Source organism: Lagenorhynchus albirostris, chromosome 7 (genome assembly GCF_949774975.1).
Source record: "Lagenorhynchus albirostris chromosome 7, mLagAlb1.1, whole genome shotgun sequence".
NCBI classification, from domain to species: Eukaryota; Metazoa; Chordata; class Mammalia; order Artiodactyla; family Delphinidae; genus Lagenorhynchus; species Lagenorhynchus albirostris.
In genome coordinates this window covers 38822471-38837240 of record NC_083101.1, presented here as the reverse complement: position 1 = coordinate 38837240, position 14770 = coordinate 38822471, and the positions used below count along the sequence as shown (strand labels likewise).

The 14770-nt window shown below is 40.9% G+C and overlaps 1 protein-coding gene across 1 annotated transcript in view; it reads left to right on the top strand.

Moving 5' to 3' along the window:
- The window catches only part of LOC132522859 (spermatogenesis-associated protein 31D4-like), a 205999-nt gene that overhangs the window by 161098 nt on the left and 30131 nt on the right, over nt 1-14770 (top strand). Inside the window, exon 6 of the mRNA XM_060153415.1 lies at nt 8522-8672. Coding sequence (XP_060009398.1) covers nt 8563-8672 — 110 coding nt within the window. The 5' untranslated portion in view covers nt 8522-8562. The remainder of the gene's footprint in view (nt 1-8521; nt 8673-14770) is intronic.

The window sequence follows — 14770 nt, the reverse complement described above, 5'->3', positions numbered from 1 at the left end:
TTTTTATTTTTTTTAATATTTTTTTGTTGTGGACCATTTTTAAAGTATTGAATTTGTTACAGTGTAGCTTCTGTTTCATGTTTTTGTTTTTTTTGGCTGAGAGGCATGTGGGATCTTAGTTCCCAGACCAGGGATTGAACCTGCACCCACTGCAATGGAAGGGGAAGTCTTAACCGCTGGACCACCAGGGAAGTCCCCACTGCCTTGGATTTAAAGCTATCTGAAACAATTTTAAAATATAACAGTTTGTAATGAAGCCCCAACAATGTATGTGAAATATAAAAGTGTAGATAGCATTTAGTTACATAATTTAAAGGGATTTGCAGGACCCAGCATAAGTCGGCATTATCCCAATAAATGGTAGGAACCCAAATCATATGTCCCTTGGAGGGTCAGAGGTAACAAGTTACTCATCTAGTCTGTGACATTGCTATTTATTGCCTTGCTACAGTTGGCTGTTGGAAATATTATGTCTTCCCTAGCCAGACTAGAAGGGCCTAGTTTTCTCAAGCCTTCAGTCTGCCAGAAAGATGGCATCACACTTCTCCCCCATTAGTAGGACCTGTTCCCGGATGGAGAGCTGGAAAACTTTAACCCTTAACTCCCCTTTTTGCTAGAGAACCTCCTTTTTCTTCCCCACTGGGTCTTAGAAAGGTGGAAGGCAGCATTAAAGGTTTTGTTTCATCCATATTATGTGAGTCTGTGTTTTTGTGTGAACGCCTGCTCATTTAGAGGAGCGTTCCATCCCTGGAATTAGAAAATTAATCCTTAATCAGAGTAACGCAGTGTCACATTTTCAGTCTGCTAATGAGCTGTGGAAGGAGGTGGCACATCTTTCTCCGGTTGATGGGTGCCCCTTTTAGAAGATATATGATATCCTCACTAGTAGGTTCACACACTTCAGAACCAAAAGAATCCTCACGGCAGGAAGGAGTCCCTTGCTTTTCTGGCTCTTGCCCCTTTAAGTTTCCCAACTTCTCACTTCGCAGTCTGCTTTCTCTCCCGTTAAAATGGCTACCTATTAAGCTCATTGGTGGAATCTACCATATTGTGTCACTTAACTTTTTCCATCTGCTTATGTTTAAAAAATTTTTTTCAAAGAAAGCCCTGACCTAAATCCTTTACTCTCCTTTTATAATGCTTTTATTTTGAACTTGCTAAAAATCAACCCAACTCCTTCATCACTGTCTCTCCCCGCAACCTCCATCAACATTTCCCTGTTATTCAGATTTTTAAAAAAAATAAATTTATTTATTTATTTTTTATTGGGTCTCGGGGTCTCCGTTGCTGCACGCGGGCTTTCTCTAGTTGTGGTGAGTGGGTGCTACTCTTTGTTGTGGTGCACGGGTTTGTCATTGCGATGGCTTCTCTTGTTGCGGAGCACAGGCTCTAGGCACGAGGGTTTCAGGAGTTGTGGCATGAGGGCTCAGTAGTTGTGGCGCACAGGCTCTAGACTGCAGACTCGTTAATTATGGTGCATGGGTTTAGTTGCGCCGTGGCATATGGGATCTTCCCGGACCAGGGATCAAACCCGTGTCCCCTGCATTGGCAGGCAGAATCTTAACCACTGCACCACCAAGGAAGTCCTGGGACATTTTTTTCCTTTTACTACATGGGACATTTTCAGGACTAGGAGCTTTCTCCTATTCTTCTCAAGGAGCTTTCAGATGCATTAATGAAACAAGGTAGATAAATTTGTTACCATCATTAGAATCTCATTATAAAATATTCTCTATAACTCAAAATGTGGCATAAGGCAGATCCCTATTTAAGAGAAAAAGCCTTATTATAAATTATCTTGAAGACCCTGAGATTGTCCTTAAGAGCAGTGCTGTGGGAGGATATGAGGCACAATCTTGGTCACTACAGTATTTAAGTGGAGAAAGTGAGATGGTCTCCCAAAGAACTGGACTTGATTTTATCCTGAGTCACTCCTTGATTTTAAACTCTTATAATCATAGAATATAAAGAAGGAAGAAACCGTGTTCATTCTGTCTCATTTTACAAAGTAGGAAATTGAGACACAGAGGCACGAAGTCATTAAGATCATTCAGTTATTTATTTGGTTACTTGGACTAGGGTGGTTTCAGAAAGGAGTAGAAAAGTGGATATATCAGTATTTGAGAGCTATTGAGGGACCGTAATAATCAGCATTGACTGGTTGGTGGCAGGCTGTGGGGTTGGACACTGAGAGGGAAGATTCAAAAATGGTGCTTGAGTCTTTAGCCTTAATAACCACGCATTCAGGAGACATTCATTCTGAAGGACAGTCTGGGACAGCCAAGGGGAGGGTAGAAGTAGGGCCATCCCTGCAGGGGAAGATGTAGAGGGAGGGTTTTATCTGATATGGGAGAGAGTTGGGCATGTTTAAGTACTGATGGTAAGAGGCCAGTTTCTCTACTGAAGTCCTTTTTCTCTCCTCTGGCTCCTGCCTTCTGTCTAAAGGACTGCGTAGTTCCTGGAAGTCTCAGAGCAGATCTTTTAGGAGCATCAGAATTATCTCTTGCTAATTCTTTATCAACTCTTACCAAGCAACTTTTGTTATTAACTCATAAGCCCACATTCCCTGCTGACTATTTTCCAGATGCTCACATTCACATTAGATAAAAGCATTTCTCAAATTTGTTAATGGGGGTAAAGAAAACAAAACTAACCTTCTCACATTTCAAATTGGAGGAAAAGTGTACCTGCAGAGAAAGATTGTGAATTCAGACTGGAAATGTTGAGTTTTGAGTGTCTTTGGTAAAATCCAAGACAGTGTGTTACAATTGAATATATACAGGAGGAAAAACTATGAGACTATTGGGTTATGAAAGTGTAGTACAGAGAGTATTTCCAAGAGGAAGTTATTATCCATAGCTGCAGTGAGGCCAAGTAAGACAAAGATGGAAAGGTGTTCATTAGATTTAACTACAAGGAAGTCATTGGTGACCTTGACAAGTTTCAGTGGAGCAGTGGGGCCAGAGCCAGACTGCAGGGGGCTGGAAATGAGTGGGAGGTGAGGAAGTAGAAAAAGTGAATATAAACAACCATCAAGAAGTCTGGGACAGCCAAGGGGAGGGTAGAAGTAGGGCCGTCCCTGCAGGGGAAGATGTAGAGGGAGGGTTTTATCTGATATGGGAGAGAGTTGGGCATGTTTAAGTACTGATGGTAAGAGGCCAGTTTCTCTACTGAAGTCCTTTTTCTCTCCTCTGGCTCCTGCCTTCTGTCTAAAGGTCTGCGTAGTTCCTGGAAGTCTCAGAGCAGATCTTTTAGGAGCATCAGAATTATCTCTTGCTAATTCTTTATCAACTCTTACCAAGCAACTTTTGTTATTAACTCATAAGCCCACATTCCCTGCTGACTATTTTCCAGATGCTCACATTCACATTAGATAAAAGCATTTCTCAAATTTGTTAATGGGGGTAAAGAAAACAAAACTAACCTTCTCACATTTCATATTGGCCTGTGGATGATTTCAAACTGAGACATTAACATTTTAGACCAATTTTTAAAGATTTGAAGAAATTATTGTTTATGATTAGCATTAATTACACATTTAGTCATTGACTTGTTTTATATTTACTTCACTATTATTTATAGACTTACTAATATATAGCATATGTTTGTCATGGAACACCCAACAATGACCTGAAAGTCTTGTTTTTTAAGTATTTTACAGTTTGAAGATAAATATTTGGGATTTATGATGATTTTCTACATTTTTGGTACAATGCTTTCTGCTGTGTCCAAACAGTGTTCTTTATGGTTCAGCTGAAACTTTTTATTGATACCCTACATTCAAATTTCCTTCTATTTCTAAAATAAGTCCTTCTGTGTGATTCTTGGTAGGAAAAATGACCCTACTTCCTGCTGTGGATGTTGAAGAGGCCAGTTACCTTCTCCTGATAACCACTGGCAGCTGAGATGTGGACAGTTGACTTAGAATCAGCCAACAGGTTCTCTCATCAAGGGTGTCACACCCTGGGGGAATGGTAGAAAATCTCAGGGACACTGAGACTCACTCCTTTTTTTTTTTTTTGTACATGGATTAGCGTTTCTTTTATTAAAGAACTAAACAAATAGTGCAAGATGTGGGTACAAGGCAGATTTCAATATTTCTAACGAGGGCAGAAAGCCTCGCTCCAGGAACAAAAAGATTGTCATATTTGAGCTTGACCAAGTTCAGCAGAAAATGAAGTGATAAGCTAAAAACTCTCAATTCTGTGCCCTGCTGGCATTAAGTCCGAAACCAGAGGATTTTCTTTGTGTTTACCATGTGACGTTCAATAAAAATACTCCTGTTGATATAAAACTCCAAAGCTCAGGGCACCCCTAGGCCACACAGCGGGCACCTGCCCCAGAGAGCACCACCGGCCTCCACGGGAAAGTGATGCTTTCACTTCTGACCTTAGGCTGGCAGGCATCTCAGAAATGATCCTGAAATGCTCCCTGGGAAGAGGATTTATGCCCTTTCTGGGTGAACCACTCCCAGGACCCTTATAAACTGGGCTTATTTTTTTTTTTTACATCTTTATTGGAGTATAATTGCTTTACAATACTGTGTTAGTTTCTGCTGTACAACAAAGTGAATCAGCTGTATGTATACATATATCCCCATACCTCCTCCCTCCTGAGCGTCCCTCCCACCTTCCCTATCCCATCCCTCTAGGTGGTCACAAAGCACTGAGCTGATCTCCCTGTGCTATGCAGCAGCTTCCCGCTAGCCATCAATTTTACATTTGGTAATGTATATATGTCAATGCTACTCTCTCACTTCGTCCCATCTTCCCCTCAACCCCCGCCCCCCCCCCGCCCCCTGCCATGTCCTCAAGTCCATTCTCTACATCTGTGTCTTTATTTCTGCTCTGCCTCTAGGTTCATCAGTACCGTTTTTTTAGATTCCATATGGTATTTGTTTTCCTCTTTCTGACTTACTTCGCTCTGTATGACAGACTCTAGGTCCATCCACCTCATTACAAATAACTCAATTTTGTTACTTTTTATGGCTGAGTATTATTCCATTGTATATATGTGCCCCACCTTCTTTATCCATTCATCTGTCGATGGGCATTTAGGTTGCTTCCATGTCCTGGCTATTGTAAATAGTGCTGCAATGAACATTGGGGTACATATATCTTTTTGAATTATGGTTTTCTCAGGTTATATGCCCAGTAGGAGACTCACTCTCTTTTTTTTTTTGAATTTTATTTTATTTTTTTATACAGCAGGCTCTTATTAGTTATCTGTTTTATACACATCAGTATATATATGTCAATCCCAATCGCCCAGTTCATCACACCACCACACCCACCCCCGCGCCACTTCCCCCTTGGTGTCCATACGGTTGTTCTCTACATCTGTGTCTCAATTTCTGCCCTGCAAACCTGTTCATCTGTACCATTTTTCTGTGTTCCACATATATGCATTAATATACGATATTTGTTTTTCTCTTTCTGACTTACTTCACTCTGTTTGACAGTCTCAAGATCCATCCACGTCTCAACAAATGACTCAATTTCGTTCGTTTATATGGCTGAGTAATAGTCCATTGTGTATATGTACCACATCTTCTTTAGCCATTCGTCTGTCATGGGCATTTAGGTTGCTTCCATGACCTGGCTGTTGTAAATAGTGCTGCAGTAAACATTGGGGTGCATGTGTCTTTTTGAATTATGGTTTTCTCAGGGTATATGCCCAGTAGGAGACTCACTCTTGATGATGGCAGCAGTGCTGAGTGCCCAGCGGCAATGGTGTCCTTGGCACTGACCTAACCAGACTGCTCCAGGGAGTTGGTCCAGGCTGTGTCCTCAGCTGCCTGGCCCCTCTGGGTTCCTGTCTCTGCTCTGAACCTGCTTCCTATTGAGTCATTGAACTCTCTGAGACCCTTCCAAGAAATTTCTCTTCTGCTTGAGGTACCTGGAAGCAGTTTCTGTTCTTTGCCATGAAGAAATTTGACTGATTCAGAGGGTCACAATGGAATAATAAAGCAGCCAACAAAAACATTATACTTAGCTAACATTTGTGGACTGCAGGCATTGTGCAAAATGCTTTAAATAAATGATGTCACCAAATCCTCAGAACAACAGGATGAGGCAGGCATATGGGTCTATTCTTTCATCTCAAGGGCCTCCTTTTGTAAGAAAGCTTTTCTGATCTCCATTCCCTCTTGCAAGTAGACTTGAGTCCTCCTTTGTGTCCATTCTATGTCCTATAAAGAGGAGAGGATGGGTGTATGTGTATATATATATATATTTATACTTATTTTTATATTTGAATATTTATATAGTACACACATGTACATACACACATATTCTTATATATAAATATTAAATATATAAAGTATGTATAATATACCTAATATTATATGATATGTAATATATAATACAATATATATATTTTATTTCCTAGCCTTTTATTAAGCTCTTACTATATGTCAGATACAGTGCTTAGCCATTCACTCACATGATCTCATGACATTCCCACCAGAACTTTATGAATTAGATTTATTAGCTATTTTACAAAAGAGGAAGTGAGACTAAGGAAGGTTAGATAACATTTTCAGGATATTACCTATGAGCTGCAGAGTTGAGAATTTAACACGTTCCATTTTGTTTTGTTTCAAATTCCAAAGCCTCTGCTCTTAACGCTGTACAAACTGCCTTCACTGACTCATTACACTCGCATGGAATTGCTTCCTTCCTGTTCTGGACTGAGGCAGAGTCTGATTTCACTTGTCTTTTTTCTTTTCCCTTACTTGTCTAGGAGGGAGGGCAGATCTCCATTTCTTACGGCACTTCACCCAGTCCTCTGTCCATGGCAGACATCACGAGTCGATGATTACACTCTGTCCCAGCGAGTGATCTCAAGAATTCCTCTCCCTCTTTTCTACAGGAAGTCACTCCCAGTTAGTTAGAGTTGAATCCTATTGCTATTCCTGACTTAGAACAATGCCTCTCACATAAATGTGCTTAGCAAACTGTTGTTAGAGTGTTGCTATTTTCTTCATTTTACAGATGAAAAAATGATAATTAGAGAATTAAATAATAAGCCATTCACCTGGGGATATCAGTGTCTACCTCATTGGGTTTTTTTGTGAGGATTAACTGAATTAATGCACATAAAACTCTTCAACTAGTGTCTTGGCACAAGGTAACTTGGTTATTAGTACTGCTACTCAAAAGCACACATGTGGTATCCATAGAGATAGGAAGGCAGTTGGTGGTTGCCAGGGGTTGGAGGGAGGGACGGATGAGGTGTGACTACTTAATGGGTATGAGGTTTCCTTTTGGGGTGACGAAAATGTTTGCAACTAAATAGAGGTGGTGGTCGCACAACATTGTGACTCTACTAAATGTCACTGAATTGTACACTTCCAAATGGTTAATTTTGTGTTGTATGAGTTTTCCCTCAAAAAAAAAAAATTCTCAGAGGTTATAGTGGATGGGGCAGGACCAGGGAGATCTGAGAGTGAGGGCTACCTTTAGTTTTGCTCCCTGGGCCCCTTGCTCACCTCAGCTTAGTCCAAGCCCTGGTAATGTAGCCAGAATTTGGACCTAAGCCTTTAGTTCTCTAAATAAAGGGTCCTTTCCGCTTTAATATGTTGCTTTAGAAATCAGGGAAAGTCTGTCCTCACTGGTGGATAGTTGTGATTTGTGTGCTGATAATTTCAGCTGGAGGAGGAGTTGTCCTCACCTCAGGCAGGAAAACAAGTGAATTTTTAAAGCCCTTTATAGTTTACGAAGCAGTTTTAGAGAACAATGGGTTGCAAATAATAGGAACTTACTGTACATGAGTAACCCATCTAATGAGCATAGTCAACATGACTCAAAGAGACAGGTGGGCAGGAAGGGAAGTCTTGAAAGTTTATAGTCAGAAACTTCTCTTCCTGAACTTGGGGTCTGTCTTGCTGACTGCAAAGGAAACGCAAAGACTTCAGAATGGTGTCTGTTAAAAGCAAAGTGACATCATTCTCCTCCCTGGTCTGTAAGCAGCTCCACTGAGTTTGCTGCGGCATTAATGGGGCTGGTGACAGCCGCTTAGTCTAGGCTAAATAGACCTTAGGGTACAGTCATGAATTTGCCATAAGCGTGAAGTGACTGGGAGAGTCCTTGTGAAAACAGAATCTCAGATCTTCCACAGCTAATCTCTTGGCAGTTTGCTTTATTTATAACTGTGTAAGTGTGTTGCAGCACAACCCATTTTGTAAACACAGTGCAAGCAGTAAGATATTAATGAACCGCCACCTCTCATTTTAAGGCAACTTGACATGTAGAACATAGCTAAGAACTAAGTAGCAAAAGGTGGTTTTAATTTATTACATGTTGTTCTTGTCTTTGTGTTAGATGGATTTTGAGGTGGCCTTGACCAGATTTCTGGTCAAAGGGGAAGCCAGTGTCCATGTCCACCATCTGTCTCCTTGTAGCCCTGGCCCTAACGTACCAGTAGAGCAGAGGGGAGTGCACAGCGGTTATTTCTGTTGCTTACAAAACCTTAAAAAGATCTCGAAAACCTTTTCAGGTTTTTTTTCTTCTTTCTTTAGGCATAAACCTTCTCCCTCTGCCACTGGAGATACAGAGATAAATGGCATGGTTTCTGCCTCCAAGATCTATCAGTCTAATGGGAAGATGGTCACCGAAAGAGCTAATTGTGATGTGGGTAATAAAGACCATTCTAAGAGGACTAAGTACCAGGTGAGCAGAGGAGAGGGGATATTCAACTCTATTGATCATATTGGGCTTGGGGGTGTGGAATAGGGCAAGATTAGTGGGGGGTTGAGAGAAGAGATAACATTTAAACTGGACCTTGAAGGATTTCCTTGGACGGTGGAGTGGTGGAAGGGTGTGTGTGTGTGTGTGTGTGTGTGTGTGTGTGTGTGTGTGAGATGGGGACAGAGAGGAAGCTTTTGCAGAGCAATGACAGAACACAGAACTCTGCACGTAGTTGAGTTCAGAAAGAGAAAGACTGGGTGTTGTATGGCTGGAATGTGGGAACCAACTGAAGGGATAGGTTGGGGAAAGAATGAGTTGAACAAATCTTGCGTCCTTATTTCATCAGTGAGAAAAAACAAAGATGTGGAAAAATTAGGTGCCCCGCTCTAAGTTCACAAAGATAAGAATGCAGAGAGTAATGGAAAAATGATGCAAAGGGAAAAAGTGATCTTTTGAGATGCTAAGAATGACAAAGTTTTCTGTATTCCTAGGAATACAGGTGATTTTATCGTGATTTTAGACTGCCTAGGTGTCAGAAAATATAGCATTGAAGGCCTGTCTGAGCAAAGATGTTGAAAGAGATGGTGCTTTAATAGTCTGTGCTGCCAGGTCAGCATGGGCGAAGTGGGCCTTTGGCTTGTGTCATTTGTGATCTTACATAGGGTCACTGTTTCTTTGGTTTCCATTTTCAGCATTTTTATTTCCAGATTTGTTTTGGTGACTAACTTTTATCACATGTTGAGTTGAATTTTGGGTGAATAACATTTGTGTTTAAATACATTTTGTATACTCTTTAGGCCGATTTCATTGGCCTGTGGTTAATTTTTTCTCCTTGAGGAATGTAATTCTGTTTTTGCCAAGAGACTCAATGGGAAAATTCTACTTTATCACCAGTTTTAAGTACTTTGAGTATTCTGTATCAATTACAATGATATTTGTTAGAATTTAGAAAATGAAATACATGTGCTGAATATTCGCTATTTGCCAGTCCCACTGAGCTGTTCACTGGTCTGCATCCTGCTCTGTGCCCAGCACCGGCCGGGCTTCCTTGCCTGCTGCTATCCAAGGCATCAGCACATCAGAGAGAAGCTCAGCTCCATCCCTCTTTGGGCTTGGGTGACCACTCCCTCCCCTTCTCTCTGCAGGCCTGAGGATGCTAAGGCTCCCTCTGGTGTTTCTCCATCCTTCCTCCATTTGCTGACCTTAGCCTCCCACTGCCCCAGATCTTTGTAAACTCCTCAATTGCTCTGTATGAAAATTCCACATTTCCTGGAGGACCCCACTGATGCATTATTTAGGTATGCTCAGAGAAGGTATATTGAAGATGCATATATGATAATTTGCATTCATATAGTAAGTTTATTACATAAACTGAATTTAGTGGGGGTACAGTTGGGAAACAACGTTTTTCTTTACGTTAAAATGTAAGGCAAAACATTTTTTAAAAATTCCTACAACTAACAACATGCTTTAGGACTTTTGCTTCCTCACCTCTTGAAAACAGCTCAGGCAGAATCATGTTTGGCTATTATTGAAGAGTTATATTTTCAAGTATTAGAGAACCTAGTTGAATCTAAAAAAAAAAACCCCACACAATGACTCTCCATCCTGCATACAGTTTAAAAGTTTCACCCAAGTTCTTTGCTCTCTCCTCAGCTTAATTCTGACTCAAAGCTTGGGGTTTGGCAGTGGGAAAGATGGGCATTATCTGTACTTTCACTCTTTCCTTTCCTCCCCTGTCCCACCAAACTCCAGTATTACGGATTTTTTTTTTTTTCTGGCCGTGCCACATGGCTTGCGGGATCTTAGCTCCCCGACCAGGGATCCAACCTGGGCCTTGGCACTGAAAGCACTGAGTCCTCACCACTGGACTGCCAGGGAATTCCCCTGGAATTTTTAAAATATCCAGCTTCAAGTAAGTAAGATACCAGCCTCCCTTATCTGACAAGCTCTGGCTTTTCTGAGAGATTAACTTGAAAGCTTCTTCAGTTGGCTCCAGGCTGGGTGAAAACATCCCTTTCTCATATCTACATATAAGTTCACCTTTGAAGAACTTTCTTTCTGATGAAGCTCTAGTTTTCTCTTTCATTATGCTGCTGGGGAGGTGAGCAATGGATGAGTTTGGCCTCTTTTAATAATTTCTGAGAGGACGTGTCCCTAGATGATAGATGATGATCTGTTTCGATAGCTTTGAGGCTTTAGCTAAAATTTCCTGGTTAGACATCAAGAAATGTCTAATCTCACATCCTGTTATGTTTGCATATTTTAAAAGGCATGTTAAGAAAAGAAAAAGATGATGGCCATTCTGACTGGTGTGAGGTGATACCTCATTGTAGTTTTGATTTGCATTTCTCTAATGATTAGTGATATTGAGCATTCTTTCATGTGTTTGTTGGCTATCCGTATATCTTCTTTTGAGAAATGTCTATTTAGGCCATCATCAAAAACTCTACAAACAATAAATGCTGAAGAGGGTGTGGAGAAAAGGGAACCCTCTTGCACTGTTGATGGGAATGTAGATTGCTACAGCCACTATGGAGAACAGTATGGAGGTTCCTTAAAAAGCTAAAAATAGAGCTACCATATGACCCAGCAATCCCACTACTGGGCATATACCCTGAGAAAACCATAATTCAAAAAGAGTCATGTACCACAATGTTCATTGCAGCTCTATTTACAGTAGCCAGGACATGGAAGCAACCTAAGTGTCCATCAAGAGATGAATGCGTAAAGAAGATGTGGCACATATATGCAATGGAATATTACTCAGCCATAAAAAGAAATGAAATTGAGTTATTTGTAGTGAGGTGTTTGGACCTAGAGTCTGTCATACAGAGTGAAGTAAGTCAGAAAGAGAAAACAAATACCATATGCTAACACATATATATGGAATCTAAGAAAAAAAAATGGTCATGAAGAACCTAGGGGCAAGATGGGAATAAAGATGCAGAACTAGTAGAGAATGGACTTGAGGATATGGGGAGGGGGAAGGGTAAGCTGTGACAAAGTGAGAGAGTGGCATGGACATATATACACTACCAAATGTAAAATAGATAGCTAGTGGGAAGCAGCCACATAGCACAGGGAGATCAGCTCGGTGCTTTGTGACCACCTAGAGGGGTGGGCTAGGGAGGGTGGGAGGGAGTTGCGAGAGGGAGGAGATATGGGGATATATGTATATGTATAGCTGATTCACTTTGTTATAAAGCAGAAACTAACACACCATTGTAAAGCAATTATACTCCAATAAAGATGTTAAAAATAAATAAATAAAACGATAAAATAGAAAAGAAAAAGAGGAATATAGATGGAAGAAAGTGAGGAAAAAAATTCATGAGAAAATAGAGGGAGACAAAAATAAGGGAAAGTGGAGAGAGAAAAAGCAAGAAAGAAGAGCTCTCATCTTGATGTCCTGAAATTCCTGCTGATGTCTTGCCTTGTATTAGTTGACTCTCAGTGTAACATTGCCCTTGGATGCTAAAGTGTGATATTTTATTTGGAAAGTGTTCAGTGTAGTGAAATAAGTGATAATTTCAAAAAGAAAAAACCAGACATTTAGGAACACTGTGCTAAATTGCTAAAATTTCGTTTTTAATTTTAGCAGACATTGAATTTGTTCCTTTACCATCCATTTCAGCTTCCTTGAGTGACAACCATGGACTTTAGGAGGGATGAACCTTATCTTCAGATCCAGAGGAGGGTCCTGCTTGATCTAAGCCTCTCAGAATAATCCCAGTTCTTTGTCACAGTGATTGATACAGGTTTAAGCCAGTCAGAGCATAGCAGTTCCCATCCTACAGACACTATGTTGGAGTAGTCCAGTAAGAGTGAAGCCTGGGACTTTTGTATGATGATGTTACCAAAAACTGGCTTTGGCCTTTGTTCTACCCTTGGATGTGACTGCAGAACCACCATAAGTGCTGCCGGCAGTCATTTTATGAGGCCAGCCCAAGAACAAAGCCAACATTTGAAGGCAGACAGAACTGAGGTAACTGCAGAAAAATTGAGCCAGAGCCTATAGACCAAACCATGCCTGGGACCAACCCATGGAAAGTCCTATGGACTTTTCAGTTACAGGAGCTAGTAAATTCCCTGAATTTTTAAAGCCAGTTGAATAGCTTTTCTATTACTTGCCACAGAAATAATCTCAGTTGATAACACTTTTGTTGCATTTGAGTAATTTAAACTGAATTAAAACAACCAGTCCTCAGTCCTCACTAAAAGACAATATACATTTATAGTTTCTGAATATCAAACGCATTTATAGTTTGTTACATACGCAATGCAAAGGATCGAAACTAAAATCCCAAAAGCCGGACCTCATTGCTTCATTCACACAGAATAAGGGCTATGGAATTTCAAGGAACACAAACTTTAATATTAAAGTTACTTGAAGATAAAGAAAAAATTATAGATGAGCCAGAGCTGAAATGGTTTGAAAGAACGCAGCTATTTTGACATAAACTTCTGCCAAGCTAGGCAGAATAGAAATGAAGAAAAACTGATATGAGTTTAAAGTCTACTGTTTGCCAGTTACTTTCATAAACATTATCACACTGAATTTTTACAATAATCCTTTGAGATTGTTATTATTCCCTTCCCCACCTCCATCCCCATGTTACATTTGTGGAAACAGGCTCGGAAAGGAAAAGCAATTTGTTCAAGATAATATAGTTATTTAGTATCAGAGGCAGGATTTGAGTCCAGATTATGTTCTTTCTACAAACTCGCTGTTTCTTTATAACAGCGGTCCCTAACCTTTTTGGTACCAGGGACTGGTTTCATGGAAGGCAATTTTTCCATGGACCCTGGGGTGGGGGATGGTTTCAGGATGATTCAAGCACATTACATTTATTGTGCACTTTATTTCTAATTATTATTACATTGTAATATATAATGAGGTAATTATACAACTCACCATAATGCAGAATCAGTGGGAGTCCTGAGCTTGTTTTCACTTGCCACTCACTGATAGGGTTTTAATATGAGTTTGCAATCAATTGATTTATCATGGTCTCTGTGCAGTCAAACCTCTCTGCTAATGATAATCTGTATTTGCAGCCACTCCCCAGCACTAGCATCACTGCCTCAGCTCCACCTCAGATCCTCAGGCATTAGATTCTCATACGGAGAGGGCAACCTAGATCCCTCGCATGTGCAGTTCACAGTAGGAGTTGTGCTCCTATGAGAACCTAATGCCGCCGCTGATCCGACAGGAGGCGGAGCTCAGGCGGTAATTCGAGCGATGGGGAGCGGCTGTAAATACAGATGAAGCTTTGCTCGCTTGCCTGCCTCTCTCCTCCTGCTGTGTGGCCTGGTTCCTAACAGGCCACGGACCGGTACTGGTCTATGGCCCGGGGGTTGGGGCTTTATAAGATGTAGCTGGAAACTACAGGGGTCTGTAATGCCAGCCAGGGTTGGAGCAACTTAGAATGCATTTAGTAGTTGCTTTGTGTGCCGGAGGTCTTTTAGATTGCAGACCCTGAGCTTTAGCTTTTTTGGTATTATTTAATTTACAAACAAGTCTGGCCCTCTGCCTTGGGAATAGCAAACACTAAGGAAGAATTGGATTCAGTAGTGTTTGCTTCCATATAACCTAACCAAACATAGGATGCCTTATTCTGATGCACTGCTTCCTTCTCGTTTTCCTAAAAAGATTCATGAACCCTCTGCCAATATGATAAGTGTTGGGGGAAATGAGTTTCTGAATTGTCATTCTAGGAATTGCCTTTTGCAGCTGAAACTTCACCACTTAGTCAAGCCTTCCCCTGCCATCTGCTCAGCTCCAAAACTGCTGCAAAGGTTGAGAGGATCTGCTTAAATTACAAAGAATCATATCTATGATAGAAATTCCATGCCATGAAATCTTCTCTTATTTTCCCAGCTTGTCTGACACTGGCTCCAGAGGACCACACTTTTAGGATCACCAGGGTACTATCGCAAGGTATCAGGTCTTCAAAGGCAGCCTTTCTTTCTTTCTTTTTTTTTTTTTGCTGTACGTGGGCCTCTCACTGTTGTGGCCTCTCCCATTGCGGAGCACAGGCTCTGGACGTGCAGGCTCAGCAGCCATGGCTCACGGG